Below are 27,481 nucleotides of genomic sequence, written 5' to 3' on the forward strand. Positions count from 1 at the left end.
ACATCCATTCGGAGCATTAGAGTGCTGAGGTAAATAGAACAGATGACTTTCAAGGGAAGCTGAGTAAGTATGTGAGGGAGAATGGGCTGCACCAATATGTAGATAGTATTAAGTAGTATAATGTGGGAGGAGGCATTTGGAGCATAAACAGCAGTATATACCAGTTAGGTTGAAGTGTCTGTTTTTGTGCTGCGCATAGTTTAGTAACACATTGAGATGCATTTATCCACTGAGTCATTACATAGTAAAAATATATGTCTTAGGATTTATACATAGCAAAATTATAAAATCAAATCTATAAATGCTACACAATTGCACTTAATTTAATATAAGTAACTATTTTATTAAATGAATCAAACCCACGTTCAAAGCATTTCTACCTGCACCCAATACTTTATCATTTTGATGCATGCTACATATTAATGAGTAATCACATAAAATAGTGAAGTTTTGCAAGCTCTACTTTTTGAAAGGTTGATCTATATTCTGTATTCACGTTATTGATATTAACCATGGTGTACGGAATAACAAGAGATTCCCACCTCCACTTGGATATTTGCACATTCAACAAATTAGGTAATGCTGACATTTTAGGTGGTATGTATCAACATAAAGTTAAACCAGTAGGTATTAACCCGTTGAGTACTAAATTTCAGTTAACTTTCAATGGCACTACTACTAAAATATAGGTACATTTAACAACTATGACTTGATAAAATTGATGATATTAAGTCAGTCATTTTGAAATGTTTCTGTGCACACAGAATGAGTGCAACATTGGCTCTGTCAGTAACCCTCTGTTGTAAAGTCTGGATCCTAAAATCAGCCACCAAAATAAGCTGCACTATAGTTGCATTTTTTTTAACAGATGAGAAGAAATAAAGAAATAAATTATAGAAAATATCTAATTCAGAATTCTTGAAACATTGTGTATGAAGACACAGCAGTGTAAAATGGACAAAAATTAGACCCCACAAAACTTCTGAGTCCCATTATGGATCCTAAAGGTTTTTATGTTCCAGAATGCAGCATGTCAAACTTTTAGCTAAAAGGGCAAGACAGATTAATGTTTACAGCTAAGAGCCATTTGTTAAGTTGTTTTATGTTGCACTGAAATACTAATACAGCTATTGTTTCAGATACTGCCAGAACTGCTGTGAATCTGTGGAACATTATGTTTCCTCACAAGTTTTCTTCAGCAGTATAACAGTCTTTCCAATTACACCATGGAACTCCTTAACTTCTTGACATTATATTCATACATTGAACTTACACTTGTTTAAAATTAGTTATTTCAGTTTAAAGGTCTACTCACTACATCCAGGAAGCTTCTGTCTTCGTGTCAGGGAACCCAATTCAAAAACAAAGCATTCCATCATCAAAATCAAATAAGCATTCTTTAAAATGAATTAATAATTCGTTTGCATAAAGGAATTATTACTGCCACTTCCCAGCTGGAGATACCTCTGCATTCTTTAGGTTGTGTGCCTAGAGTTGTCGTTCATGTCAGTGTATATATTAACATGATACAGCACATATGTTCCATGAAATACTTGTCATGTTTCCTCGAAATAAGAATGTCAGTATTTTGAATAAAACTATTTTCTTTGAAACTCCATTCAAATAGATTTAAAATAAAGAGTCATTCCCTTCTTTTATTTCTATGAAAACTACGGTGACAAAACCGAAGCATTTTATTAATAACATATTACTGTAGTAGCTTTCAGTCTTTGAATGTATGAAGTTAACGAGAACATCTTCACAATAGAAAATGAATTGGGTTGTTTAATATGAAACAGCACCAGAACTGACATTATGAAGGAGGAAGTATTTTGGATCCAGGCACTAAGGATCTCGCAAGCACTGAAGCAAGAGGTCTGAGAATTGATGGAAATTGAATTTTGGGCCTCATCTGAATAATTGACATAGGCCTCAATGGGCAGCTCATTTGATGGGGGATGTCTGTTTTCAGCAATTTGCACACTGGAGCTGCCTCTCAGGTATGTTTTGATGAAGGGATTGATAGAATTCCAAGAAGCAGGCATTCACAAACAATGAACTAATTAATGCCAAGATAATTATTTATTTGTCAATACTATTTCCATACAACTTACTAACTTTGGTTCAAAGTGGTGGGGGAAGAGACAATTCCTTATTTTACTCTTATTTTAGTAATTTTAGACTTCAGTTACCAATTAGAAATGAATATTGAAAAGGACATCAGGAAACCTTTTGGACAAGATCTTGTCCACTTAGTTCCTGTTTGTATTATTTACAACAATCAAAAGGATGGGTATGGGGTACTGACTATACTTCAAAGTAACAATGTCTTAATTGTAAATTGAAACTATTCGATTCAACAAGCAGTAGTACAAAATTGTAAATTTTTAAATTTGCAGATCGAATATGGCATGAGGTGTATAAGATGGGTGAGTGCTGTGTCCCATGCCAAATGGGATGCCCAGCAATGCTGTAAGAAGTTTAATAATCTTTTAATGATCTTTGACAGTCTGCAAGGGTTAGTGTCACCATCTCTTTGTTAACTCACAGGCACAGAGCCAGCACTCAGTTGAACCCTGCCACTGCACATGCATCTCATTAAGGCTATGATGCAGAGGTGCTGGTGTTGGATTGGGATGGACAAAGTTAAAAATTACAGAACACTAGGTTATAGTCCAACAGGTTTATTTGGAAGCACTAGCTTTTAGAGCCCTGCTCCTTCATCAAGTAGCTGTGGAACAGGATCATAAGACGCAGACTTTAAAGCAACAGATTACAGTCATGCAACTGAAAGGATATATTGATCAAATGATATATTGCACACACACATAGGTCTATGGAGTAACTTTGCATTTGCAGAATTATATTTGCAGATACCTTCTATTTTGCTCAAAAAGCGCACAATCTGCAGGCAGTCAATCCATATTTTATAAATTCCTGCTTTGGAAATAGAAGCAGTCTGACTCAAGATTAGGATGCATAGAGACTCTACTCTCACACCTTTAATACATTGTTTGAACTGAGATGTCACCTTTTTAAATAAAACCTTAAGTTATCTCAAGAATGGAACTTAAAAGAAGTTCTGGGATTTGCAAGTTCATGAACCAAAACCTGCAACTCATTCTAAAAGATGAAAGACTTAACAGCAATCAAAGTTTATTCAATACATCATTCCATTTGCATGATACGATAATCTGTTGCTATAAAGTCTGTGTGTTCTGGTCCTGTTCCACAGCCACCTGATGAAGGAGCAGCACTTTAAAAGCTAATGCTTCCAAATAAACCTGTTGGACTATAACCTGGTATTGTGTGATTTTTAGCCTTGTTATAGCTGGTAGACTAAAACCCCTCCATACTGCAAGAATCATGTTCCCTTAAGCTCACAGTCACCTTATCCATCCAAACTACTAACCTTTCCTGCACTCTACACTTCTTACTCTTTCAATTGGACATCACACTACCTCTCCACTAAACTGGTCTTGTCTAAATCCATCATACTCATTCCATTCTGTTGTCTCATTGCAGGTTGAACTGGCTAACTCACTAGGCTGATGTCTCAATAATACCCTGACTGACCTATTTGTAATATCTGGACTTGTACTTGACTTGTCAGACAGGTCATGGTCAATAGCCTTTTGTGTGGTTGTATGAGCCCTTTCACTGAATGTGTTGGAAACCCTGACTGAGTAGAGCCTCTCTTCACCCCAGTGAAGATTTTACCCTTTAAATTTGGACACATGGTCAATTGCTTGAAGCACATGCAGTGTATTTGCTGTGATATAGTCACCACAACTCTACAGGGTAGGGAATTCCAGACATTCATTGCCCTATGGGAGAAGAAATGCATCTCCCCTTATTCTTTAACCAGGTCCCTTAATTTGATATTCTCCACTATTGGAAACATCTTCTCAGATCCAGCCTTTCAAGCCTCCTCAGCATCTTGTATGTTTAGATTACCTCTCCTTCTTCTAAATGGTAATTAATAAAGGTCTAACCTGTTTTGCCATTCTTGATACGTCAATCTCTTCACCCCAGGAGTCAGCCTAGTGAATTAAAACAGAGAACAGCAGATGCTCGAGACTGAAATGAAAACAGAAAATGCTGGAAAAACTCAACTGATCTGGCATCATTTGTGGTGAGAAAAATATAGATTTAACATTTCAGAACTGACGAAGGCTCACTGGACTTGAAATATTAACTGTGGAATTCCTTTTACAATTGCTGCCAATCCTTCTCCAGCACTTTCTGTTTTTGTATCATCCTATTGAAACTCTTTTGAACAGACTTCAACACCAGTACATAGTTTGTAAATTACAGGGCCTTAAACTGTACACAGTGTTTTAGGTACAGCCTCACCAATGTCTGTATAATTGCAACAAGACTTCCTCATTTTAACCTCCAATCCCTTAGCAATAAAGATGAAAGTTCGATTTGCCTTCCTTTACTTGCTGCAACTGCATGATAACATTTCGAGTTTCATGCGCATGAACATCCAGAGCTCTCTGCTGCATCTTTTGGTGTTTCTCTCCATTTAGATAATACTCTGCCTTCCCTACAATAAACTCCATCTGCTAATTTTTTTGCCCACTCAACTGATCCAAATCCCCTTGCAGATTCCTTATGTCCTTATCACAATGTGCCCTTACACCTATTTTTGTGTATCATCAGCAAACCTGGATACGTTATTTTCTGATCACGCCTCCAAACCATTAATAAAATTTGGAAATAACTGAGGCCCTAGGCATGAGAAAGATCCGTTATTCCCAACTCTCTGCCTTCGGTGTTAACGAAACTTCAATCTATGTTAATACATTAACCCCAATACTGTAAGCTCCTATTTTGTGCAATAACCTTTTACGTGGCACCATATTGGATCCCTTCCAAAACTCCAAATACCTCCAAGGTCCCACACTTAGTTCAGCTACTCACTTGCTTTTTATATACCAACAAAAGCTCTTGCTGTTTGTTTCTTGTTTTACAATTTATTTTCATCATAAATTGTCTTCCTCTTTATTAGCGTTTTAGTCATCGACTGTTCATCCCTAAAAAGAACTTGCAATCCTGCAACCTAACAATATTTTTTTGGCTCTTTATATGTCATAACTTTTGACTGGATACTCTCCTTGACCTCTTTTATTAACCACAGATGGATCATCTTTCTCAGTGAGGAGAAAGTAAGGACTGCAGATGCGGGAGATCAGAGTCAAGACGGTGGTGCTGGAATTCCTAATGAAGGGCTTATGCGCGAAACGTTGATTTTCCTGATCCTTGGATGCTGCCTGACCTGCTGTGGTTTTCCAGCACCACACTCTCTACATCTTTCTCAGTGAGTTCTCTTCAATTGGAATAAATGTTTGCTGAGCAGTATGAAATACCTATTTGAATATCTGCCGTTGCTCATCCATCGACTCTCCCATTAATCTATTTTTCCATCCTAATTTAAATAACTCTTTCTTCTTCCTTTTGAAATTGCCCTAATTTATGTTGACGATACTGGTCTAAGACCCAAGTTGATTACCCCAAAACTGAACTTGAAGTTCAACCTTAGAACATAGAACATTACAGCGCAATGAAGGCTCTTTGGCCCTCAATGTTGTGCCGACCTGTGGAACCAATCTGAAGCCCATTGAACCTACACTATTCCATTTTTATCCATATGTTTATCCAATGACCATTAAATGCTTTTAAAGCTGGTGAGCCTACTACTGTTGCAGGCAGTGCATTCCATGCCCCTACTACTCTCTGAGTAAATAAACTACCCCTGACATCTGTCCTATATCTATTACCCCTCAATTTAAAGCTATGTCCCCTCATGCTAGCCATCACCATCCGAGGAAAAAGGCTCTCACTGCCCACCTGATCTAACCCTCTGATTATCTTATATATCTCAATTATGTCATCTCACAACCTTCTTCTCTCCAATAAAAACTGCCTCAAGTCCCTCAGCCTTCCTCATAAGATCTTCCCTCCATAGCAGTCAACATCCTAGTAAATCTCCTCTGAACCCTTTCCAAAGCTTCCACATCCTTCCTATATTCTGGTGACCAGAACTGTACGCAATACTCCAAGTGCGGCCGCACTCAAGTTTTGTACAGCTGTAACATGACCTTATAGCTCCCAAACTCAACCCTCTACCAATAAAAGCTAACACACCGTATGCCTACCTAATAACCCTATCAACCTGGATGGCAACTCTCAAGGATCTATGTACATGGACACCGAGATGTGATGGACAACCTTGTTGTCATTGCTACCCTCATGGCACAAGATGTCTTATTAATCCTATTATTAATCACTTATTATGCACTACTAGATATAAAAGGTTCTAGGGTAGTTACTGCTCTAAGAAGCAATCCCTGACAAACTCTAAAAAATGGTCTTTCATATCATCCTTATCCATCTGATTTGTCTAATCAATATGCATATTGAAATCATCCATGACAACTGTAGTGCTCTTCTTATATACCTCAATGATTTCCCAATTTATACATTGTGCTTACAGAGAGGCAACTTTTCAGGGGCTTATAGATAACTCCTCCCTTTGACTTTTCCCCTTGACTATCCCACCTCCTTTTGCAGTTTGCTAATTTTTCTGTGAAGTTGAACACCTTTTGAAAATTGAGTTCCCAGTCTTGGTTACTCTGTAACTATGTCTCCATAATAGTTATCAAATTTTAAAGCTGTCCAATCATCTATCTTACTACAAATACTATGTGCATTCAGATCAAGAGACTTAAGCTTTGACATTTTACCATTGTTAATCTATCTGGTTCTAATTTCCACTGCATTCTTCTCTGTATATTTTATACTCTTTCCTGTCACACTTGATCACTCTTCTCTTCACTACCTCGCCCCTTTGCTTTCCTGTTGCTTTATTGATTTTTTTTTACATTTTCTTCAATTGAACTCAGCACACTGCCCCTCCCCGCTGCCATGCCCCACCCCCAACCACCACCAATTGGTTTAACCCCCGGGTACAGCCCGAGTTATACAATTCCCCGCCAGGATAGTGGTCCCAGCCTGAACCAAGTGAAGCCTATCCCAATGAGCAATCCTTTCTCCCACTTTACTGGTGCCAGTGCCCCATGAATTGGAACCAATACCAATCTTTCAGCCATGCATTTATCTTGATAATTCTCGGTACTCGACTCCTTGGGATCATTCATCGAGGAAATAAGAAAAAGCTCTTGGGCATTATCGTCAGACAGATGTTTAAAAGCATTAGAGGTTCCGCCACACGAAATAAGAGGGGGCAAAAAGCCATTATATCGCTGAAGGAAATAACGGATAAATACCGTAAACGGAGGAGGATACGGGGACAGAACAGTATTTTTGGTTTGATTCACTGTGTGGTTGATAAGATACAAGATTCTATAGATTTACAGTGGTATTTTCTGGTCCTTTAGTGTCCAAAATTACGGTCAGAAATTCCTCGCAGCATTCACTAGAAGGCAGCAAAGACAATATCAGCGTGGTAACCATAGAGATTCTGAAACATGATCACCTAGCAACGATTGTACCACGATACACAAATCTCATCGCAACTGCACGAAGTCAGGGAGATTTGTTGCCCTCAGAACGCAGACGCTACCTCGCTGAAGAAAAAAATGCCAGAAACGCGAGACCCATTCCCTTTTCCCAGATATGAAAATGATGATGATTTCAGAGGTCAGAAAAAGGACACGCAGGTATTGCAACAACATTGGCGTTGACATCATTGACTCGCACTTTGCAATTTTGCTCCTCACGCCTGATTTCGGATTTCTCAGTTTTCTGACATAATTGGAGCATTTTACTAATTCCGTTGAAATAACTTAAACATTTTATCAACTTCTTGTGTTTTTGATTACAGCACGAAATAGGCGTGGTTGCTACACTACAGATATCTGTAAAATTTGCGCCACATTTCGTTTTGTTTTCTCTGGAGATTCCCACATGGTTGCAGTCCATTGATACTTGCCTGTTTATTAACTTCTGTAATGTGCAGCAGTGCACCGAATAAAAGAACATGACTTAACGCGGAAAATGCATGCAGAGGCCTGACATTTTTAATCAATTTACGGACTGGAAAACAGTTTATCGAACAGTTCCCGAGCATCAAGGTTGAACTCAGGATTTACATTTTAAGCAAATCCTTCCGGAGCTATTCCAGGAGTTCAGCAAATATTTAGTGGGTGGCACTCTTGCTTATGAATCAAGACGTTCTGGATGCAAGGCCTGCTCCAGGATTTGTGTACAAATGTCAATGCTGTAGTACCGTACAGCATTCCGTTGTCCTACTGAGGTAGTGTTGCCTCTTGGATGAGACAATAAATGGTGGTCCCATCTGACTGCTTAGCTGGATGCAAAAGATTGCATGGCACTTTTTTGAAGAAGAGCAGGGGATTTATCTGGGTGTTATTGCTAATATTTATTCCTTAATCCAAAACTAATTACCGCGTCATGATCAGCCTACTGTAGAGAGAGTTATTTGGCTACTTCATTTCCTACCTTACAACAGCAACTACACTTAGAAAGTGCTTCATTGACGAATAGATGCGTTGAGATGTCTGATGTCTGCAAAACATGTTATATAAACATGAATCTTTCCTTTTTATTTCTAACAGTTTCAGCCATTTTACTTCAGTTTGATGACAACAGTTTCTGCTTCGTTTCCATACCAAGTATGAATTGGTGTTTCCTCTCAAAATTTGTTTTCTTGTGTACCAATCCTGAAGATGCAAGACAAAAATCTTCAACTTCATGTCTCCTTTTAAACTATATTCCTATGTTTGTTTGACATCACATTCTATTATTTTTCTTGGTTTTATTAAAAAAAATCTTGCCTTTCATTTATGGACAGAGGTTGGCAATGGCTCCTTCATTTTGAACTGGGGAACTGCATTTTAATTGAGCTATGATAGAGTCAATGTCAGAAAAACTCAAAATTTTTATTGTGCCAACTAGTTGAATAAAGGGGAGCCACTCCACATCTAGTTGTGACTGCCTCTTCTTCTAAACTCCGATGAATACACGCCCAACTTGCTTGAACTTTTCCCATAACTGCTTCACTACAGTAATCAGTCAAGTGGACTTTCTGCTTTAAATACCAGTACATACTTGCTCAATTAAGCGGACCTAATTGTACACAATTCGCCAGATGTGTAATACTCAATGCAATTGTCACAAAACTTCCTCACCTTTATGTTACGTTCTCCTTGCGATAAACAGCATTTCCATTTCCCTTCCTGATCACTTATTGTAGCTGCATTCTAATCTTTTTGGGATTCAAGTAGAAAGGCAGCCAGCTCCCTCTGTACCATTGAATTTTGCAGTCTTTCACTATTTAAATAATATACCAATTTTACACCTTGTCTAAATTTACTGGAGTTCTTTGAAGAGATAGGAGCCATTTCAGGAAAAGAATGAAACATAATATTAAAAATCATACAAATAAAGTCCTGCCATTATTTTAAACCTGTTATAAATAAATACAAACAAACACTTGAATCAGGGTCAGGCTACTCAGTCCCTCAAGCCTGATCTGCCATTCAAGAAGATCGTGGTTGATCTGATTTTAAGCTCAAATCTGCATTCCTACCTTTTCCTGATTACCAATCCACCCCTTTCTGAACAAGCATCAATCTACCTCTGCCTCAATGTATTCAAGGAATGTATTTTAAATCTTATTGCAGTAATTTTACGTATTTAGTTAGAATGAATACAGTACAGGTGGATAAATCCCCAGGACCTGATCAGGTGTACCCTAGAACTCTGTGGGAAGCTAGAAAAGTGATTGCTGGGCCTCTGGCTGAGATATTTGTATCATCGGTAGTCATAGGTGAGGTGCCGGAAGACTGGAGGTTGGCAAATGTGGTGCCACTGTTTAAGAAGGGTGGTAAGGACAAGCGAGGGAACTATAGACCAGTGAGCCTGACATCAGTGGTGGGCAAGTTGTTGGAAGGAATCCTGAGGGACAGGTTGTACATATATTTGGAAAGGCAAGGACTGATTAGGGATAGTCAACATGGCTTTGTGCATGGGAAATCATATCTCACAAACTTGATTGAGTTTTTTGAGGAAGTAACAAAGAGGATTGATGAGGGCAGAGTGGTGGATGTGATCTACATGGACTTCAGTATGGCGTTTTGACAAGGTTCCCCATGGGAGACTGATTAGCAAGGTGAGATCTCACGGAATACAGGGAGAACTAGGCATTTTAGATACAGAACTGGCTCAAAGGTAGAAGACAGAGGGTGGTGGTGGAGGGTTGTTTTTCAGAATGGAGGCCTGTGACCAGTGGAGTGCCACAAGGATCGGTGCTAGGTCCTCTACTTTTTGTCATTTACGTAAATGATTTGTATGCGAGCATAAGAGGTACAGTTAGTAAGTTTGCAGATGACACCAAAATTGGAGGTGTAGTGGACAGCGAAGAGGGTTACCTCAGATTACAACAGGATCTTGATCAGATGTGCCAATGGGCTGAGAAGTGACAGATGGAGTTTAATTGAGATAAATGCGAGGTGCTGCATTTTGGGAAAGCAAATCTTAGCAGGACTTATACACTTAGTGGTAAGGTCCGAGGGAGTGTTACTGAACAAAGAGACCTTGGAGTGCAGGTTCATAGCTCCTTGAAAATGGAGTCACAGGTAGATAGGATAGTGAAGGCGGTGTTTGGTATGCTTTCATTTATAGGTCAGAGTATTGAGTACAGGAATTGGGAGGTCATGTTGCGGCTGTACAGGACATTGGTTAGGCCACTGTTGGAATATTGCATGCAATCCTGGTCTCTTGTCGGAAAGATGTTGTGAAACTTGAAAGTGTTCAGAAAAGATTTACAATGATGTTGCCAGGGTTGGAGGATTTGAGCTATAGGGGGAGGCTAAACAGGCTGGGGCTATTTTCCCTGCAGCGTCGGAGGATGAGGGGTGACCTCATAGAATTACAAAATTATGAGGGGCATGGATAGGGTAAATAGGCAAACTCTTTTCCCTGAGGTCAGGGAGTCCAGAACTGGAGGGCATAGGTTTAGGGTGAGAGGGGAAAGATATAAAATAGACCTGCGGGGAAACTTTTTCACACAGAGGGTGGTACCTGTATGGAATGAGCTACCAGAGGAAGTGGTGGAGGCTGGTACAATTGCAACATTTAAAAGGCATTTGGATGGCTATATGAATAGAAAGGGTTTGGAGGGATATGGGCTGGGTTCTGGCAGGTGGGACTAGATTGGGTTGGGATAACTGGTCGGCATGGAGGGGTTGGACCAAAAGGTCTGTTTCTGTGCTGTACATCTCTATGACTCTATGACCTGCCCTATCTAACCAATTCAGTTTGAACTGTTCATGTACGACTTTGGTATGTATTTTAAAATGTGCATGCAGTTTGTTTAGTGTGAAAGGATCAGTATTCTGCCAGCTATAGTCCATCATGCTGGACAAGTATAATTAGATTTACTGATGAAAATACAATCATCTTAATTCAATTCATTTTTCTCATAATTTAGGTTAATTAAAAGACCTTTGGCTAAGAATTGGTTAAATTGCCAAAAGTCATTTTACTTATAAAATTTAGATTTTGCTGGAGGCATTTTACTTGACAGGTGGCATTTAATCCAGCAAACTGAGCTGGTTTCAAACCCGTTTCTAATTCTGAAAGGAAAGTGCATCCACCCACCTCAATAAAAACCCCTATGGTTCCTAAATCAGCAAACATATTAAAGGGTAATGTTCTGATCTTCCTTTGGTTTTGCGTTCTCATTTTAATACAGGTTCCTCAGTATCTCAAACCAACTCATTTAGCACAACAGCAAGATCCATGGAATCGACTCAACGCAACAGTGACTGTGGCAAGTGCAAACAAAGGAATTTTCCTCTATAATCCCAAGGTATAAGATTATAGAATACATTAACTATACAGTAATACAACATAACAGCCATGTAGCATGATATTGTGAGAATATGCATTAATAATCCAGAGTTCCAGACTAATGTCCTGGGGAGAAAGTGAAGACTGCAGATGCTGGAGATGAGAGCTGAAAATGTGTTGCTGGAAAAGCGCAGCCGGTCAGCCAGCATCCAAGGAGCAGGAGAGTCGACGTTTCGGGCATGAGCCCTTCTTCAGGTTCCTGAAGAAGGGCTCATGCCCGAAACGTTGATTCTCCTGCTCCTTGGATGGTGCCTGACCTGCTGCGCTTTTCCAGCAACACATTTTCAGTAAAGTTCTGGGGGGCTGGGTTCAGATTTGAAATTTGAATTCAACAAAGTCTGGAATTAAAAGCTGATCTGCGGAAACCATGTAGTCATTGTTGTAAAATCCAATCTGGTTTATTAGTGTCATTAGCACATATTCATTCTTTCGGTAAAGAAAACTGCCATCCTTCTCTGATCTGGCCGATGTGTGACTCCAGACTCACAATAATGTATGTGACTCATAACTATCCTTGAAATGACCAACTGAGATTATTAATTGAAGAGCAACCAGGGATGGGCAACAAATGCTGGTCTTGCCAACAATACCCAACATCCCATATGAGAATAAAAAAAGACAGGTGATTCTCTATTTGTCAGTGACTTGCTGCCATCTGTAAAGTTAATCTCATCTGGAAGATTGCTCATAACACCAATTTGTATTCAGTCCATTGAAAGTCATCCACTCAGTATCCTGTAATGTAAGGGAACAGTCTTGTCCTATTTAATAAAACACCTCCACATCTTGAATAGTTTGGTGACCAAACTACAAATAAGAATAAGTAATAAACACTGGACTAGCCAATGCCATACACATCCCATGAACAAATTAAAGTATATATCTTTGAGTGCCATGGTGGTGCTGGCTGTCTATCCAAGCCACTGTGGCCAAGAAATAGACATTTCTCTGGGTTTTAAGACCATAAGACCATAAGACAAAGGAGTGGAAGTAAGGCCATTCGGCCCATCGAGTCCACTCCGCCATTCAATCATGGCTGCTGAGCACTTCAACTCCACTTACCCGCATTCTCCCCGTAGCCCTTAATTCCCCGAGACAACAAGAATCTATCAATCTCTGCCTTGAAGACATTTAGCGTCCCGGCCTCCACTGCACTCTGCGGCAATGAATTCCACAGGCCCACCACTCTCTGGCTGAAGAAATGTCTCCGCATTTCTGTTCTGAATTTACCCCCTCTAATTCTAAGGCTGTGTCCACGGGTCGTAGTCTCCTCACCTAACGGAAACAATTTCCTAGCATCCACCCTTTCCAAGCCATGTATTATCTTGTACGTCTCTATTAAGTCTCCCCTTAATCTTCTAAACTCCAATGAATACAATCCCAAGATCCTCAGCCGTTCCTGATATGTTAGACCTACCATTCCAGGGATCATCCGTGTGAATCTCCGCTGGACACGTTCCAGTGCCTGTATGTCCTTCCTAAGGTGTGGGGACCAAAACTGGACACAGTACTCCAAATGGGGCCTAACCAGAGCTTTATAAAGTCTCAGTAGCACAATGGTGTTTTTATATTCCAACCCTCTTGAGATAAGTGACAACATCGCATTCGCTTTCTTAATCACAGACTCAACCTGCATGTTGACCTTTAGAGAATCCTCGACTAGCACTCCCAGATCCCTTTGTACTTTGGCTTTACGAATTTTCTCACCGTTTAGAAAGTAGTCTGTGCTTTTATTCTTTTTGCCAAAGTGCAAGACCTCGCATTTGTTCATGTTGAATTCCATCAGCCATTTCCTGGACCACTCTCCCAAACTGTCTAGATCCTTCTGCAGCTTCCCCACTTCCTCAGTACTACCTGCCTGTCCACCTGTCTTCATATCATTGGCAAACTTCGCTAGAATGCCCCCAGTCCCTTCATCCAGATCATTAATATATAATGCGAACAGCTGTGGCCTCAACACTGAACCCTGTGGGACACCGCTCGTCACCGGCTTCCATTCTGAAAAAGAACCTTTTATCCCAACTCTCTGCCTTCTGTCAGACAGCCAATCCTCAATCCATCCCAGTAACTCACCTCGAACACCATGGGCCCTCACCTTGCTCAGCAGCCTCCCGTGTGGCATCTTATCAAAGGCCTTTTGGAAGTCTAGATAGACCACATCCACTGGGTTTCCCTGGTCTAACCTGCTTGTCACCTCTTCAAAGAATACCAACAGGTTTGTCAGGCATGACCTCCCCTTAGTAAATCCATGTTGACTTGTTCTAATCAGACTCTGCTCTTCTAAGAATTTAGAAACCTCATCCTTAATGATGGATTCTAGAATTTTACCAACAACCGAGGTTAGGCTAATTGGCCTATAATTTTCCATCTTTTGTCTTGATCCTTTCTTGAACAATGGGGTTACAACTGCGATCTTCCAATCATCCGGGACTTTCCGTGCCTCCAGTGACTCTTGAAAGATCTCAACCAATGCCTCCGCTATTTCCTCAGCCACCTCTCTCAGAACTCTAGGATGTATCCCATCGGGGCCAGGAGATTTATCAATTTTAAGACTTTTTAGCTTTTCTAGCACTATCTCTTTTGTAATGACAACCATACTCAACTCAGCCTCCTGACTCCCTTTAATTGTTGGGATATTACTCCTGTCTTCCACTGTGAAAACTGACACACAGTACTTGTTAAGTTCTCCTGCTATTTCCTTATCTCCCATCACTAGGCTTCCAGCATCAGTTTGAAGTGGCCCAATGTCTACTTTTGTCTGTCGTTTGTCGTTTTGACAGTCACTTGAATACCATTTGTTTTCCTGAAAATCAGCAACTTTGCAGAGTTGCTACTTGATACCAGATATGGATTTCCAGAATATTGCTGTATCTCATGTGGTGAGGACTCCAAAAGCTTAGGCAGACAGTGTACTGCGCTGTTGCATCCTCTAACTCAGACTTCTGTAGAACCTTAAAACTGCGAGGTGAGAGTTTTGAATCCTAAGTCATGAATGCAGTGCCAGAATAGATCCCAGCTCAACAAACTGGACTTGGGAATTATTCTGCTGGAGGTTTAGATTTTCATTTTGTGAGGGTTCATAAGGCATGGGATTTATATGGATGGATGAAAATAACAGTCAAGGTCAGCTGGCCTACAAATAGTTTGGACGAGCCTCAGGGATTGCCAAGTGCCCAGATGTATTCCTGGTTACCCATTAAATTTGTAGATATATTACTGATTGTTTTATATTTTTGGGCTTATAATTTTGAATCAAATGAAACCAATTTCTGTGGATCCTTCTTATCTGTATCGCTATTATGAGAAAATGCAGCTTTACCATATTGGCAATCATGAAATGTCTTTTTGGTTGAATATCTTACCTTTAAAAGATCTTAATGCCTGCCAAGTAGAAAATCATGTTAGCACTTCAGAGAACTGAACATTCTTCTGTTATTGGGTTTATGATTGAATATCAAGGAGAAATATCTTCCAATTGCCCATTCACATGCACACAAGTGAGCAGAGGACAGTCGAGGTGAGGTGAGAGCGACTACCATTGACATAAGGCCGCATGTGACCGGGTGTGCCATCAAGGGGCCCTGTCAGAATTAGAATCAGAGAGAAATCTTGCCACTGTTTCGAGTCATACCTAGTGTAAAGGCTGCATTTGTTGGAGATCAGTCATCAGAACTCCAGGTCACCCTTGCAGGAGTTTGTCAGGGCAGTGCCCTATGTCTAATCATCTTCAGCTACTTCATCAGTGATCTTCCAGCAGTCCTAAGTTTAAAAGTGGAGATGTTTGGTAATGATGTACAATGTTCAGTACCATTGATGACTCCTCAGATATTGAAGCAGTTTACGGTTAAATTCAGAAATATCTGGATGATAGCTAGGCCAGATTCATAACTGTCAAGTAACATTTATGCGATACAAGTGCCAGGAAATGACCTTCTACTACAAGAAAGAATCTAACCATTGTCACTTAACATTCAGTCATATTACCATTTTTGAATCCCTGACTATGAACGTCCCAGAGATTACCATTGCCCAGAAACTTAACCGAGCAAGAGGAGGTCAAAGGTTAGGCATTGGGAGCGAGTAACTCACCTCCTGACTCCCCAAGGCTCATTCACCATCTACAAGACACAAGTCAGGAGTGTGCTTGAATACTCCCTACTTGATGGAGGAATGCAGCTCCAACAATAGTCAAGCAACTTGATTTCATTCATGGCAAAGATATGTGTTTGATTAGTATCATATCCCCAAATATGTGGCTGTGGGCATGTTTGCCAAGCTGGGAAGTTGATTTGCAGATGTTTCATCCCCTGTCTAGGTGACATCTTCAATGCTTTGTAGCCTCCTGTGAAGCGCTGTTGTACTGTGTCTTCTGGAATATATTTGGTTCTGTTCCTGCTGCTTCCAGTTGCCGGTTCTGGTAGCTCATTTTAGCAGCTGGAATATTGGGTCTAGGTCGATGTGACCTACCACAACAAACGATTTAAACCGGCAACTGGAATCAGCAGGAATGGAACCAAATAAATTCCAGAAAACACGGTATAGCAGCACATCACAAGAGGCTCCAAAACACTGAAGATGTCACCTACTCAAGGGATGAAACATCTGCAAATCAACTTCCCAGCTTGGCAAACATGCCCACAGCCACATATTTGGGGATATGATACTAATCAAACACACATCTTTGTCATGGATGAAGTCAAGTTGCTTGACTATTGTTGGAGCTGCAAAACACTGAAGATGTTATCTAGACAGGGGACAAAACATCTGCAAATCAACTTCCCAGCTCAGCAAGCATACCCATAACCACGGCAACTGACACCCGGGCTACAAATCTCTACACAAACCTTGAACACCCAAACATGTATTCTATCCAGCACTGATACACAGCAGCAGCAATGTGTACCATCTACAAGATGTGCCCTAAAAATTCAACAAGCCTGCAAGACAGCATCTTCCAAACTCATGATCACTAATTGGAAGGACATGGGTAGCAAATAATGGTAACACCACCATCTCCAAGTTCCCCTCTAAGTCACTTATCTAACGCTATTCCTTCACAGTTTGTTGGCCAAACTCCTGGAACTCTGTAACAGTACTATGCATATACCTACTGTAAATGGACTGCAGCAGTTCAGGAAGGCTGCTTGCCACCATCGGCTCAAGGGCAACTAGTGATGAGCAATGAATGCTGCCAGATCCTCTGAATATATAAACAAAATGAAGTCTGCTTGACCAAAACTGAAAACTCTCCTGTATTTGTAAATTTAAACCATTTAAATCAGCTCATGTATCTGAGAGGCTGGCAGCTTAAGGCCTTGTACCTGGTACAGAGAGAGAAGTCTGATAGCTGTAGTAGTAGCAACAATTATAATAGATTAGCCATCTGCTGTTTACTGTTTAATGGATGCCTACCCAGTACAAAGAAAGAAAAGGCATGCCAGAGCTGAAATCATATTACTCCCACATCCTTTTCAAATTAGCTTAATACTTGCGTGTTATAGTTGCAATCTGGCATGCTGGAAGCAACAGAAGTCTTGAGAGAATGCATGAGGACAGGGTCTTGACACAATAAGATTTTAATTATTTTATTCTCTGCTTTGTTTGAAGAGGATAAATGGTACTTGCAGTCAGTTAAGATAACCCCCTGAATATCTCCAAATAATTATGAAGCAGAGTAATAGGGTAATTAGCCTAATGAGGCAGAAAATGCCTTAAACAAAATTGAAGTAAAAGCTTTTTTTAAAAAAACTCAACACTTCTAAAGTTTGGAGTCAAGCTACTGATTTAATTTGTGTGTTTATTGTTCTAAAAGGCACCGAAAGACAGTCTGGATCTCCATCTTAGTTCTGTTTATAATCATTCAGGGGATTTCTTGAAACATAAGAATGAGGTACTTCTGCAAAAAGTAACCTGTGATCCTCAGAGGTGAGTACAATTTACATTAGTTTGTAATTCAAACATTAACCAAAAGAAACAAAAATTGTAATTGCAACATAGGGATTTGTAATCAGGTTAACAATGGTATTAGATTAACTCTTACACTTTTGTATCTATTATTCCAGGAAAAATAGAATTTGCAACACTTTATGAAGGTCCTTAAAAAAATCTTGAAAGTCAGTGCCACTTTGCCAAGTTACTGCATAAACAAAACTGTTCTTCACAATAATGAATGTAAAGATAAATCTGGTTAATTTGCACTGCAAACTAACCAAAAGAAATACATAGATTAACCTCAGCATCACTGTTATGGTGCAAAGAGAGTTCATTTGGCTTGTCATGTCTATACTGGTTCTCTGATTTTGATTTATTGCCATTCTCCTGTCATTCCCATAAATCTGCACACTTTTTATTTTTAAATTAATATCAAATTTTGTTTCAAGTTCCTCAATTGAACTCTCCTAACCATGCTTCCAGGCAATGTATTCTATCTCCAAAGAATTCACCATGTGAAAATGTTTTCTTGCACCTTACACTTACTTCTTTTGCAAATCACCTTAAATCTATGACCCTGGGGTCTCAATTCTCTGAAGGGCAGGAACAGTTTCTCCCTGTCTGCTCCGTCCAGGCTGTTATACACGAGAAGATGAATGTTTTTGAACAGAGTCCAAGGCCATACTTTTAATGAAAGCTGTACTTCAATTAACCACACTCTACTGATCACTATCTATTCACAAAAGTGCCATATCAATTGCCTAACTGAAAGTTTTTTTAAACTACTTTTTACTGCTTGTATGATCTTTTAGCTTCCCAAGCTAAATGCCAACATATAACTCCTTTCCCCACAAGAAAATTTATAATCCCTCCTGTGCATAATAACCCAACACAGAGACTTGCTCAAGAAACATTCACAAAATCAATAAATTTCATGTTCCTGGATCTACCAATGGTGGGAATTTCAAAACATTGTGTGTTTTTAAAAATTGTTTTCAAACCTTTGTTCACCTGAACAATATCTTTCACTTTCGGATTTTTCACAGTTGTACTTAACTCTCATATTTTAAAACTGATATCATCATTCCTCTATTTCAGGTTTGGAAGTAATTGAATTTTTTTTTGAGGCCCTACTTTGATAAATAGCCATGGGACTAATATTTTCCAAATAAGATTGCTGATGCAAAGTGATATTTTATCCATTTGGCCTGATTTCAATCCAATGAATTTAAAAGCCTGACTTCCAATTTTGAATTCTGTTTTACATTCATTTATGACAACATTTTCAAACTCACTGCTTCCACTCCAGAAAAAAACATCCATGTACATCATATGAATGCCTGAAAGATGCCTCTCATGGTGTTAGTACAATTTGGCATAGTCTACTTTTAACTAAGGGTAGACTAACATTAATATGATAGACTTTACTGAGAAGTAATAAACTCCTGCTGCATCTTATAGGCCACATCCACATCCTCTATCTTGCTTTCCGTTTGTTTCTGGACTAGTTCTGTTTGACTTTCCTCTAGTATTAATAAGATTCCTTTCAATGGTTTGTGATCTTTTTCGAGGGATATATTTACTCCCAGACCCACTGTTTAAGCCTATCTTGCATTTTCTTGTCTTTAATCTTCACGCTACCAAACAATGGACCAAACCTCCTGCCCTTCGTGCTCTGTATTCATCCAGTTTTTATATTTTCCAGTGGCCTTCCTTGCTCTACTTATAACAGTCACATTTATCCTTTGGCTAGCCCCTTCTGGTAAACATTTGACTCTAGTACCCACTTTTGGAAATTGCCTTTTGGGACCAATGGCCTCATTCTCATTATTGGAACTGATCAGTCCATTTTCAGACAGTTGCCAATTGTGGCAGCTTGGTTCTCATAGCTGTGCAACATTTCGGTATGAGAGGTACCTGGCTCCTCATTATTTTCTAAAACTCCTTCAGAAACTGAACATTTGTAGTTCATACCAACCAGCCTTGAAGAGTGTAACCAAACAGTCTGGTCCCATGCAATATAACTGTTACATTTTTCTATTTGTACTAATAACCTTCTTCAAGTCTTAATATCCTTTAACCTCACTCTCTCAGAATAAAGCATATCTTCCAGACTGAAATGAATTTTCAATGACCTTGCCCTATAATCTCAAGACACAATGAGTTCTTTCTGAGACTTAAACGTCAGTGAGAGCCTTTCTGCTTGCCTGAAAATGCATTCAAATGCTCTGGTAAATTGGAGCTAAGTGAAGCTCTGTCCCAGTCCAGGGCTGGTCACTTATTACCAATGGAGCTTTAGCATTCTATCACAAACTAACAATATGCATTGTATCCTCCAGACACCTGGAGCTAATTCTTAGTATGGACAGCCAACACTCAAGCAGATGAGAATTTATAGCTTTACTAATCTTCCAAAATTTTGTGCATCATTTTCTATATTACTGCATGGTTCCTTTCACATACTCAATACTAAAAGGGCTATCTGCTGCCACTGTCATAACTATTATCTTCCTAATTGCACTCCCATTATTAGTGAGAATTTGGCTGTTGGTCTAAATCTGGTCACTGTGCACTGTTTCTCCCCCCTTTCATAATTATTTTGTTATCTTTACTATGTATTACTGTTGCCGGACAAAATTTGGTTGGCAAATTTGCAAAAATATAGGACAATGAGAGGATCTAGTAGAACTACTTAGAAAGTAAAAGGTAACCTGTAGAGATGCACCTGGATATATTACATTAGCAAGGCACGATATGGGTATAGGACAGTCAGAACCAATAAAGCAGCATTCTTATTGGATGAGCCCAGAGAAACAAGTGCAAATGGAATTAGAGATTCAATGCATACTGTAAAAGCACATGATTGAACCTATTCAAAGCACTAGTAAAAACCCTACAAGGAACAGTCTCAGTTCTGTTCATGCGCAAGTGACTTACACTAGTACAAGATTCCTCAGACCCAGTCCCAGTGTGACAGAAATCTGAAGACCTTTCTTTTGCACCTTCTTTCCAACCATACATTCATTTATTGTATCTTATTTTTGTACTCACTTGGAGTAACCTGAAAATTACTACTTTAGAGGTTTATCTTGTTAATTTTATACCTAAATCCCTAAATTTTGATTGCACGACCACATCTCACATCCAATCTCAGTCATTAATAGCAATGTGGACCATGAAATAACTCCATAGAGACTGGCATCCCGTCACCTTTGTTTCCATATGGAGAGTCATTGGCACTGATCCAGCTCCCTCAGAGCCAGCTGTCAGAATGAACAGAATGTCCAACACTCCTGTTAATATCGATCAGCCAGGGCTCCCTGACTGGATCAGATTAACAGCCCCAATCAGGGATCTCATATTCTATGAAGTGCACTTAGGTGATTTCATCACAATCAATACAGAACACATCCTCTGGCTGTTTGCCCTCACCAAGAAGAATATTGGACAGCCATTTTGTGATGTTTTTAACTCTTAAGACCAGGGCAACATGCCATTATGGAGTCACATTGATGGTCCATGTAATGCCTGGCTATTCTGCTAACTAAAGAATCCCTAATTAGTGCTTCACTTCAACACTTCTTTTTTCCGTCTTGTACTCTTGGGGCATCTGCAACATCATGGGCTTTGCTCTTGTTCCACTATTCCCAGGAACTGTTGCTATCCCCAGCATCTAGAAGGAAAAAAAACGGTTTAATAAGCAGGAACCCTGGACAATCCTGAAGTACCTGCTTTTAGCTATGGTGAATAGGAGAGTGGGGCTAGCATCAGAGGGGTGTGATACATAGTTAATAAAGCACATAAAATACTGGGAAAACGTGCTAAACGTTAGTGAGAGACACACTCAATGAAACTCAACAAAAGTAGTGGATAAATAAATTTCTGGTAAGATTCAGGCCAGATTCGCCATACCCTGTGAGAAAAGTTACCCCAATGAACAAAACTAACTTTTCATTGCAATAGTTCATTGCAATTATTGCACAATAAACCAATCTTCAAGATCGATATCAACAACAAATTGTCCAAAATGTAAATTATATTTTGGCTCAGTGCCAATTTGTTTGAAGGAGATTTCATCCAAGACAGTAGAACCACACACACATTGTGATTCTGATGTAAATATTGATAGCAATATAGACAAAAATACCTTCAGCACCATATTATTATCGAAACAGAACTCAAATATGTTTTGCAAGGTCATTTTAAATCCATTTTTAAAGTTTTACCACACAGAGCAGCCTGCACTTTTCTTCTTTCTATGTTTTAACTTCCTCAATCTATGTTTACCACATTTTCCTTTTTCTCACTTTGTTTTAGTTTGTACCTATACCAAAAATATTCACATAGACGTTTGCAAATAAAAAGAAGACAAGTATCATTGTGCACCTGTTACTAAAGGATACAATTGAAATATCGAACTTTAAACATTTTCAATGTAGGAGGCCCACTATCCCATGTTGGCCCTTAGAAAAGAGCAATCACGCTTAGTACCATATACACACTTTTTGTTTCTTTGTCCAGTACCCTTCTAAAATTATCTGTGCAATCAGCTTTCACCATCTTTTATGTTGATAATTTTAGATCCCAGCAACTCTAAGCAAACAAAAAAGTTTTTTTTGGGGTGGTATGGTGGCTTAGTGGTGAGCACTGCTGCTTCACAGCACCAGGGACCCAGGTTCGATTTTAGCCTCGGTTGATGGTCTGTGTGGAGTTTGCATATTCTCTCCATGTCTTTGTGGGTTTCCTATGGGTGCTCCAGTTTCCTCCCACAATCCAAAGATGTGCTGGTCAGGTGAATTGGCCATGTCAAATTGTCCTTATGTTAGGTGCATTAGTCAGAGGGAAATAGGTCTGGGTGAGTTACTCTTTGGAGGCTTGGTGTGGACTTGTTGGGCCAAAGGGCCTGTTTCCACACTGTAGGGAATCCAATCTTCATCTCCCCACAGATGTTTTTTACTAATGATTTTGAAACAAAACCCTTGACATTGATCTGCTCACCAATAATATTTCTCCATCTATACCAAAGCCTCTCATGATCTTGAAAACATTAATTGGCCATTCTATAACCTTGGTTAAAGTGAGGACTGCAGATGTTGCAGAGTCACAGTCGGAAAGTGTGGTGTTGGAAGAGCACAGCAGGTCAGGCAGCATCCGAGGAGCAGATGAGTTGACGCTTTGTGCATTCCTGATTAAGGGCTTCTGCCAAAAACGTCAACTCTCCTGCTCCTTGGATGCTGCCTGACATGCTGTGCTTTTCCAGTGCCACACTTTTCAATCCATTTTATAACCTTTCAAATTCTGGAGAGAACAGTCCAATTTTTACAATCCCTGCTTATAACAGGAATGTTTAATTCCTGGTAACAATCCGGTAGACCTATTCCATACCATTGTAATAGCCTTTCCTGTTGTGTTAACTGGAAAACTGTGGAGAATATGGCAATTTTAGGTTGTATTAATAGAAGCATTCAGAATAAATTATACTATAATATTCTGTTATTTTATAGGTTGCAGGTTTGACTGCACTGAAGTCCCGTACAGCTTTGTTTCCCTAATATGGTTAATGATGCTCTAGCCTTGGAAAAGGCCTAGAGGAGATCTACAGCAATCCTTAATACTCTTGCCTACTTAGAAATGCTTAAGGAGCTGGTTGTCCTAACTTCTTGGACAGATGTGACTTGATAAAGATCTATCAAATAATTAAAGAGTTGGTCAAGGTGACAATGAATACACTCTTGTGGTTTAAGATATTGGTGAGAAGAGGGGGATATAAATTTAAACAAAGCAAGAGTGGAACAGACTGGATATTATGCAATCTGTTTCCAGGGAGTCAGGAGTCTTTGGAATCACTATTGGCTGGAGTGATGTTGCTGACTCTAGAAATGCTCCAACTAATCAAAAATATTTAAGGGAATGATAAATAACCTATGTGAACATATAACTTAATTACTTGCTGCATTTTCTAAATTATTTACAGGGGCTGTTGGCTGGGCATGGATGACCAACTTCCAGAAGATATCTTTCGCCGGAAAATGGCAAAGGATTCAGTGCAGAAAGATATTTGTGGCTGTGCACCTGAAGAGCCAGACACCAGAGCTAACTATTTATGTGAAAGACCTCCACCGAAACAATGGATGTCACCGGAAAAATTACCCATTCATAGCATTCATGGAACAATAAGTAAGAAATCAGTTCTGCAATGCACGATCAGACTTTAATTAAAATAAATATGCATGCACTTTTTGCTGCAATGTGTACCAACTGCAAGTTTAACTGCTCGTGTTGGACTTCATTGTGCCTGGAATTTCCAAACCTTTAATACTTATTTATTTGAAATGGAACTAGAAATTGGATGCATATCGAATTTCAGTATGCAAAGGTTGATTTCATTCTGATTGGGCGGGGGGGGGGAGGGGGGTGGTGGTGTTGGTGGTGAAACAAATCAAATGAGCGTTGTCATGTACTCTGCATATATAAAGTGGTATTAACAAATATCAGGAAATGGTACACTTCTATGTGATGCTTCGTTGTTTTGGGCCTTTTATGTAAAGTTTTTTAATATTGCCTAGTAAGAAGCATTTCTAAGTACCTAAAGCAAGAGGAAGTGACAATAACTCTAAATTTTAACATTTAATTTTATTAAGTAAACCTAAGATAATCCAATATTATCTTATGCCATCCCACATCAAATCATGGGATTATTAGAGACTTTAATTTGTAGCCATTGGCATTAGTGCAAGAAAATTTGGACTGAACTCAAAATGGAAGCTGTGGGTTTAACCCTGACCATTTGGTGGAAACCAGATGCACAGATATATTCACCAATTAGACATTACCTCCAAATGTCACACTTCCTTTTCACAACTCTTCATTTCACTGTGTTCTTCTAAGGGGAGCGAAAGGACACCCAAGTTGTATCTGGTGGGCCTTTTATTTAAAGATGTGGATTGGGCATTGAGGCTAACAGGTGAGGATAAGACCCCCCCCCCACCATGTTGTGGCACTTTAGTATTAACTGTGAAGTTTTGTCACTATCTTGTTCTGGGAACCTATCTCAATGCTGGGATTATTCCTTTACTAGGAGCTTCATGGGATTTATGCATTCGAATCCTGTCCACCAGCCTCTTGTTGCTTCTCCTAATTTAGATACAGATCCAGTCTCACTGCTGAGGTCTGGATGACTTAACACTTTGCCTCAGATTTGCCTTGACTCATTTCTACTCTACTCTTCCAACAAACTTCTTTACTGCACCAGCTAGTAAAGATGTCTAGTAAGTTAATGTACCAAGTGATAGAAGATTAACCATGATCTTCTTCAATGTTAGAGCAAATGGCCTACTCCTGCTCTTATGTTCACCAAAAACTTGTTGAATGCCTCATTTTTGTTTCATTTCCAGTGAAGTTATGGCAATGCAGCAACAAGGGATCCAAAGAATACAAAAGCTTTCCTTATTGTATTACTGAATAACATATGCTAGGAAGCTCTGACTTTCATTGCTGCTCAAAACTAAGCCAGAATGGAATATGATTCTGCCATTCACTGCTGAGACTCACACTTATGTCCTAGAGATGAACAGTACTGAGCCTTTAGAGTCATGACCTTCAAAAGAGAACAGAAAAAAAATGGTTTGGGAAAGATACTGTGTTCTTTACACTGAATGTAACAAATTTTGTTTACTTCTCTTCACAGGAAGCCAACACACAGCTGCTACCAACCGAGGATATTCTAGAAAATTTGATGGTGGCTTCTATATGAACTGAATTGGTTGACATTTCTCCATTAAGATTCTGATTGACTCTGTTTTCCATCTTCAACAAGACCCTGAGAGATAAGGAAGATGCAGCACTGATATTGTGAAGTTGCACCTGAAATAAGGTCTTTTCAAGATAAGAGAATTAAATAATTGCAATAAGAAAGCTCAAACTGTTGTGTTGTATAATCTTTACCTTAATGTGTTTGAGGATGCGATTCATAGCATAGTTTTGGTTCACAATGGGGACGAATAACTTAGTACAGATGTAATATCGGACATAACTATCTTCACAGGTTTCAACCATGACATCACTCCTGTTGCATTTCCCCATGCTCTTTAATTCTTCATACAAAACACACATCAACTGCAGAGTGCACCTATTTACATATGTTACCAACAGGCCATTCTGTGTTTCATTGTTTTTGCTTATAGAGAAATTAAAATCTATGGCTATATAATTGAAGAGGTTTTGAACTTTAAGAGTTCCCAATCCATATTCAGAGTCAGCACTTCGCAGAGGTAGTTATGACAATCTCTCTCTGTGTATGATGTCATAATGGCACTGGAAAAGGAGAAAATGATTTAGGCTAAAGTCAGGTAATATTTAAGGGGAAACTTAGCCATCCACAAATTAGCTCCATCCCAACAACATATTCAAGCAGAGCAGCTAATAGGAATGTTAGTGATATAATGCCTAGAGGAATAGTATGCTTCACCAGAGAAGCTACAGGGCTGCCTTTGACCTACTGCAAGTGGATCTGCAGTTTTGCTCATTTGTTTGCTATGCACTCTTTGTGGTTATCGACACCATCATCTTTTGCAGAAAAGCAACAGTGGTGATCTTTGGAATATCAGCTAGGGTTATAGAAGAGATATGCTTTCATCACCTGGCTAAATCTGAAAGGACAGATGGGGAATTCATCATCTTCGGCATCACAGCAAGACAGGGCATTCAGTTTCATGAAGTGGTTGGCTTTCTAAGACCTAAATTGCAAGTTATGAAGCTAAGTTTAATTTGCATTAATCCACAGAAAATCTCTATCTCAGCAGGAAAATATTTCTGATTTGGAATAATTCCTTAATATGCAATTACAGAGGATTCAGTATGTCGGCATCTAATGTGATGAAAGCTATAAAAATAGTTTTATGTTTGGAGATTTATTCCTTTCTGATCATACCAAGGAAGAACATCAGGTAAAAATAAAGTTTATTGATGATGTAATGCAAGGTCAAAAGGTCAAAACTGCAGAATAGCAATACTCATTAAAAAAAATCTGATTATCAGAGGCACATTTTCAGACCTGTACAAATCAGATGCACTCTGTATTATAGATCTGGATTTTATGGACTGCTGATCCCAGCACCCCACTTGTCATAAGTGGGTGAAGACTGGTAAACCACCATGATGACTACCTCAGAGCATTTTGACACTCAGGGTAATGTTAACTTCTCAAGGCAGGATGTCCAAACTTTTTGTGTAAGACTTCATATTTCAATTCATTTTTACTCAAGCAGTCAGAGCAAATTTCAGAAATATAATGTTTGGCATAATATTAACAATAAAATTCAAAGAAAAGGTATGAAGAAAACAAACCTGTTGAGCAAAACCAAACGTAAGGCAATTAATTGACAATTTTTAAAAAATTGCTAAAAGATGACAATTAAAAAGTAATGAGCAATAAAGTTATTTAAGAAAATATTTTTTTGGCTTTTTGCTTAAGAAGAACTGGAAAAAGACAGACTAGGCCATAAATCTTGGACAGCACGGTGGCTCAGTGGTTGGCACTGCTGCCTCATAGCACCAGGAATGTGCATTCAATTCCAACCTCGGGTTACTGTGCAGAGTTTGCACATTCCCCCCGTGTCTGCATGGGTTTCTTCTGGGTGCTCCCGTG

General features: G+C 39.3%; 1 protein-coding gene across 1 annotated transcript; it reads left to right on the forward strand.

The window, feature by feature from the left end:
- The first annotated feature begins 7,504 nt into the window (after nt 1-7,504).
- On the forward strand, nt 7,505-25,733 carry cfap276 (cilia and flagella associated protein 276). The gene is made up of 5 exons (XM_072563165.1): nt 7,505-7,688; nt 11,747-11,863; nt 17,717-17,829; nt 23,810-24,012; nt 25,523-25,733. Exons 1-5 carry the CDS (start codon nt 7,608-7,610, stop codon nt 25,591-25,593), a joined length of 585 nt encoding a protein of 194 aa, XP_072419266.1. The 5' UTR covers nt 7,505-7,607; the 3' UTR covers nt 25,594-25,733.
- The last annotated feature ends 1,748 nt before the right edge of the window (nt 25,734-27,481 follow it).

Source organism: Chiloscyllium punctatum, chromosome 45, assembly GCF_047496795.1.
Source record: "Chiloscyllium punctatum isolate Juve2018m chromosome 45, sChiPun1.3, whole genome shotgun sequence".
Lineage (NCBI taxonomy): Eukaryota > Metazoa > Chordata > Chondrichthyes > Orectolobiformes > Hemiscylliidae > Chiloscyllium > Chiloscyllium punctatum.

Bases quoted from the DNA above. Each gene is read 5' to 3' on its own strand.
- cfap276 (XM_072563165.1), top strand. From the start codon at position 7,608: ATGCCAGAAACGCGAGACCCATTCCCTTTTCCCAGATATGAAAATGAT. The intron at 7,689-11,746 runs GTATTGCAACAA...ATTTTAATACAG, and splicing joins GTCAGAAAAAGGACACGCAG to GTTCCTCAGTATCTCAAACC. The intron at 17,830-23,809 runs GTGAGTACAATT...AATTATTTACAG, and splicing joins GTAACCTGTGATCCTCAGAG to GGGCTGTTGGCTGGGCATGG.